The following is a 5,642-nucleotide window of genomic DNA, read 5'->3' on the forward strand; positions in this document are numbered from 1 at the left end:
ATTCATGGAAATTGTGAAGGAAGAAATAGACAATCCAGAAAAATATTGATTATATTCTTAGATCAAAATATTTTCAATTGGTAGTTATTTCTTCCGCTTAGTGGATAACCATTTGGTAATTGAAGATTAGTCAGTAATTTCAGTGAACGCTTTAAATCAATTTGATGATAATGCATCTGTTAGCAGTTTGACGTTGATGTGGAATTCATTGGTGATCGATAGTCACGCTATATATAGACATGCCTAGTTTTCCAGCCTCAATTCTTCTAATTATTGGAATATATGAATCACTCCATGCAGTGCAAAACCAGGTTTTTTCCATGATGAAAATCGTGCTAATCTTTTTGAGGTTGATCCTGAGTCTGGGATGCTTCTTAACACTGATAATGGCACTCCTATGCCTACGGTTAGTTGAATCTTCACGATCTTTTAGTAAATGGGAATCTCCTTCAAGTCTAATGACCAATGTCTTATTGTTGATTAACTAGGTAGATACTTCATTGAGGCTGCCCTTGAATATAGACAAGAGCTGCAGAGTTTTTCAGGTATCGCTGCATCCTACAATCTGTCTGAATTTGTACCATTATAATATTGCCCTTGTTTGAGCCCCATTTTTATCCAAAAAATGAATTTTTGAATAGTGTATTGATGGGAATGTGGGATTAAAAAATAAGGAAAAGTTTTGGATTTGTGTATAATACTATTTTATTGAAAAATGTGTGGTTGAAATGGGGTTAAAACACTATTCAAGAATTCTTTTTTTTTTTTTTCAAAAAATGGGGCTCAAACAAGGGTTGTTAATTTTGCAGTTAGTAGCCTTCCCTTGTCATTATGATACTGGTTTTCTCAAACTCTGTTTTCAGGGAGGAAATGTTGGCCATCTGCATAAACTATTGTCCATAGAGTCAAGTTCTCAGGTAATCTAGTCATCCTTTAGTTAGGATTTTTTTCTTTCCCATCCTCTTTAATTCTTTTATCTGCTATTAGGCTCTTCGAAAATAGATGTTGCCTGTTCCTGTGATTTGCCACATGCATATGTACAAGTGGTTTACTTGAAGCCCGGTTGTACAAAACTGAATGGAGACTATTTATGGTGGTACCTTTAAAATATTTGGGGCAAAGTTAAAGATAAATAATTTAGCTTTAGTAGATTTCTTAATGTATTCATGAATTCTGAGGATGTGGTTGAAATGACAAGAGTTCAACGATTTAAACCTTGATGTTCTTGGTGAATCTCCATCTTGCACAGGAAATACACACCCTGTCTCCAAAGAAACAAGGACATAAATTATTAAAATCAACTAATACTCCTTCAAATTGTTATTCTCATTCTTGCCATTTTTTGGACATCCTAAGATATACAATAGTATTGTGCTGTTTCTATTCTTTTCTCTCGAAGGGAAAATTTGTAAGATAGGACAGTCACAATCAAAGTACTATGCGTAACATGTCAATCAACAAAAGAATGACTTCAATAATAAGAGGGCTTTGTTTAGAAACATCTATATGTTACATCCTTCTTATTGAGTAAGGTTTGATTGATTCTTGCAAACCATTGACATTTACAATTAATTTCTTAGGTACTTTATGTTGGGGATCACATCTATGGGGATATTTTACGCAGTAAAAAAGTGTTAGGTATGCCTCGTATCTTTATTATGGAATACATCAATTTGTAATATATAACTGCATTGACGTTCTCAATGGTGGAAGTAGCAGTAAAACCTACTTGGCTGTTGGTGAAACTTATTATTAATCTAGAATTTACTTTTCATGAAAGATCTGTTGGTGGAAAGGAGTTGCTTGACAGTACTGTGTTCTATTTTTTTATCTAACACAGGGTTTTAGGGAAATCAATCTCAGTTGATGATCCTCACTTTTGTGCATATGCTTTTTACAGTCTTCTTGTTTACTGGAATTGATTCTTTGTGGTATTTATACCTAGCTGGAAACTGATAAATATTGTTCTCAAGAAATTATGGGATTGAGAAATTGCTCAGGGTGGCGTCCAATGTAGTTAATAGTGTAGTGCAATTCATTCCTTTCTCCATAATCCCTTGTAAATCTCAAATTTACATCTTTGGGCTCTTGTGCAAGGAGTCAACTAAGTTGGAAAGGGATTGTGGTTATATTTAGTATTATATGTATTCTTTTTATCTAGTTTGAGACTGGATAATATAAGTATTCTATCCTGTCAACGGATTATATCTTTTTCACCTAAGCATGTTTTGATTTTGTAACATGTGTTAATAGGTTGGAGAACAATGCTTGTAGTTCCGGAGCTTGAGAGGGAGGTTGCACTTCTCTGGGAGTTGAGAGATACCCGCAAGGTATATCTGTATAGATATAATTCTTGTTTTCGCAACTGTTTGAGCTCATTATAGAAGAGTTAACTTTGTTTATGTGTTGAACATTCTTCTTATTTCAGAAGATATTACTTGTCCTGCGGACAAAAATATTGAAACATTGATTCCTTAAAGTTTCAAGTGAAGTTATCAGACCTACTTTACTTGGTGTGACGAGTTCAGAAAGATACTCGATTGTTTTGCTTATTTCCTCAGTTTCATCAATATTCATCCTCCATTGTGTTTTACTCTGCATTATGACCCTTTATTCTGTTCTGGAAGTTCTGTTGTTGATTCTGAAACCATGTGTACTCTGCAGCAACTCCAGTTATTGAGGAATGAAAGAGATCACATAGAAGACAAGATACATCATCTCAAATGGTCTATCAGGTGGCTTATAATCCTTCACTTTGAAACTTTACTGCATAAATTTGTGGTCAATGGGCTGTTCATATGCTTTTTTCCCCCTTTGTCATTGTGGGTATAAAAACAGTTGTGGAATTTTGGATTCCCCATCAGAAGAAAGTAATTAAGTTAATAAATTACCATCTTCGATTTATGACTGATTTATGAATTGATTGAAGTTTTTGAGGTCATAAAGCAATCCTCTACCGCATTTGGAATACATTCCTGTGAAAATGTTTCTTATCACACAATGTGGGCTCAGGTTTGATGGCGTGAATGCTGATAATGAGGAAGATCTAATTGCCGAGGTTGATAGACTGAAGGTTGGTATATCTAGCGAACATGTAACTTTGAAATAACGTTTGTTTTGACAAAGACTCCTTTAGATGTCCCATTGAATTTTGTGAGGTACACTAGTCTATCTTTCTAACTTTAAATGTGTGAATAGAGGTGTAAATAACAACAAAATTACTGGAAGAATTTCGAGTTATGTTAAGGATATCACTCTGAAGATTTATCATGCTGTTTTTGTACTTCACATTTAGCTAGGGATCAAATGTTTCATGTTACATGAAATATTTTCTCATTTGTACATTTTATTTGTGCCTTTTCTATTGGACTATGTGGAGCCTAATTGTATGTACACTTTTCCCCCGACTACACATTTATTAGGTCAACCTAATATTCCTGTCATATTCAGTGGGCGAAGCTGTTTTATGTAGAATAAACAGATAAGCGGGTGAAGAATCTTGTAAGTTTCTTCTTCATTATAGTGAAAAATCTGGAGTGGCAAGTGGACATAGCTTTAGCATCAAGGATTAAAAAATGTAGATTGATTTGTCTGCTTTGTGTGTTTCTGATTTTGTTTTGCTTATTATTTCTCTTGGAGTCAGGAAAAGGTTTGAGATCTTCCTAACATTGTCATCCTTTACAAGTAAGTAACCTTTGAGTGATAGTTGCGTGCATGACGCTTAGTCTTTCATATAGCTTAACAACTGAAACAAAAGTTTGAAGGCGTTTGTCATGGTTAGTCCTTTTAGCAGCTCAGGATTCTGAAATTACACTGTTTCTGAATCAAATATGTAATTTTTTCATATTTGTTTTACTAACACCTCAAAACTCACAGTCTCAGAGCGAGCAAGTGCGGCTCAATCATCAAGAAGCACAACGAGAATGTCACCAAATGGTAAGAGATGGCACGCAAGAATTCTTCATTTACCATAACCCATGGGACTAATGCACTAAAAGAAAATAATTAGCTTAAAATATTTAATCTAAGTTAATAATCTTAGTGCATGTTTGATTTTTCTTTTTTAATAACTTCTAATGCTAATCCGCCTTACCAAACATGCAAATAGGTTATGCAATATCTATTAATACTTCTTAAGTGCTAATGTCTCTTATCAAATATGTTCTAGTTCCACAAGGTCTGGGGACAATTGATGAAGACTGGCTATCAGAATTCACGCTTCGCACATCAGGTTGAATTGAACAACATTAGTAATGAAAATATTAATCAATTAACTCTTGAATTTCATTGAGTTTTATGTTAAATGGGTTTCGTTTGTATTTCGCAGGTCGAGAGATTTGCTTGCCTCTATACTAGCCAAGTTACAAATCTGAGCATGTACTCGCCCAACAAATACTATCGACCGCGCGAAGATTTCATGCCACATGAAATTGATATCCTTGCTTTATAGAACAACAGATTCTTCTATCAAACATTGTGATATATGACATTTTCAAGAAGCATAGTTTTTTTTATTGTTCATTTTCTGGAATTATGAAAGGATGTACAAGTTCTGAAACATGTTGGTGGTCACTGTAAAACACTGGAAATGTGAATATAAAATTTCTGCATTTTACTGGCAGTCCTGTGCTTTGTACTCAAATATGATTTTGGCAGTCTTGTGCTTTGTTAGAAGATCAAGTTTTCGAATTGAGCATAGGTTAGTGTGTAACGTCTAGTCGAGTCAAATTTTACTCGATGTTGTTAGGTTCTCAATATTTGCACATGAAAAAGGTCTCAATACACAATCTTTTCTTTCCCACGCGACATTAGGTTTTACAATTCACTGCCTTTAGGGGACAAATATCCTTGTTGGCACACTTTTTGAGACACTGATACTATGTAACAATTAGGCAAACTTTAGTCGATGTTGTCATGTTACATCACATTTTCAATAAAACATTATTTACGAGCATCACCCACGAAGTATAGTGGTATTGAGTTCAAACACAGTATCTTCGAAATATAACTCTTTACTTAGCCACATCTTGTAATGAACGCAACCATAATGCAAGTGTACCTTTTTTTACACAAGATCATCATAACAAGGGGTATTAGAGTTGAGAGTTTGTAGATAGCACTGTGTATGCAAGAGCTTGAAACCGCGCAAGAATGTAAACAGTAAATTGTCATAGAGAAAATTGTCTTTAATTCAGGATGCACAAATAATTGACGAGTTTGAACGAGCTAATCATGGCACAAAAGAACAATGTAAAATGGATATAGTGTTGAAAAATGATTATCGTACAAAATCATTTACAGATTGATGAGGTGACAAAATAAAAGTAAGAGAATTTCTTATTATTATTATTTGGTTGGTGAGATATTGACTCAATCAACCATTGCCACATCATTTGTTGGTAACCAAATATGTAAAATATGATGTTACATATAGTGCGACCGATATTATTTTCAACGGTTAACAATATGGGATACAATCAAAGTGCAAAGTTACCGTTGGATGCAATCACAAAAGAATGTGTAATAATAGCTTAAATTGTAAGAGTAAGCAAAGTGAAGAAAGCCCCACTCTGTCCACTGATTTCTACCCTCAATGCCTATATATATCCAGCAGCTAGCCATGCTCATGCATACGTTCACTC

The 5,642-nt window shown here is 34.3% G+C and overlaps 1 protein-coding gene across 7 annotated transcripts in view; it reads left to right on the plus strand.

Moving 5' to 3' along the window:
• The window catches only part of LOC111394331 (5'-nucleotidase domain-containing protein 4-like), a 12,776-nt gene extending 8,155 nt beyond the window's left edge, over window positions 1-4,621 (plus strand). For 2 of the 7 annotated variants that reach the window (XM_023020090.1, XM_023020089.1), the window contains 10 exons: window positions 301-406; window positions 489-545; window positions 864-917; window positions 1,581-1,638; window positions 2,254-2,330; window positions 2,665-2,735; window positions 3,013-3,073; window positions 3,877-3,936; window positions 4,169-4,231; window positions 4,328-4,621. In XM_023020090.1, coding sequence (XP_022875858.1) covers window positions 301-406; window positions 489-545; window positions 864-917; window positions 1,581-1,638; window positions 2,254-2,330; window positions 2,665-2,735; window positions 3,013-3,073; window positions 3,877-3,936; window positions 4,169-4,231; window positions 4,328-4,450 — 730 coding nt within the window. In that variant the 3' untranslated portion in view covers window positions 4,451-4,621. Of the gene's footprint in view, window positions 1-300; window positions 407-488; window positions 546-863; window positions 918-1,580; window positions 1,639-2,253; window positions 2,331-2,428; window positions 2,514-2,664; window positions 2,736-3,012; window positions 3,074-3,422; window positions 3,937-4,168; window positions 4,238-4,327 lie in introns of those variants that run through there. The other 5 variants (XR_002702571.1, XR_002702573.1, XR_002702570.1 and 2 more) reach the window with 5 other exon arrangements.
• Window positions 4,622-5,642: the final 1,021 nt, after the last annotated feature.

This window comes from Olea europaea, chromosome 5, assembly GCF_002742605.1.
Source record: "Olea europaea var. sylvestris chromosome 5, O_europaea_v1, whole genome shotgun sequence".
Classification (NCBI taxonomy): Eukaryota; Viridiplantae; Streptophyta; class Magnoliopsida; order Lamiales; family Oleaceae; genus Olea; species Olea europaea.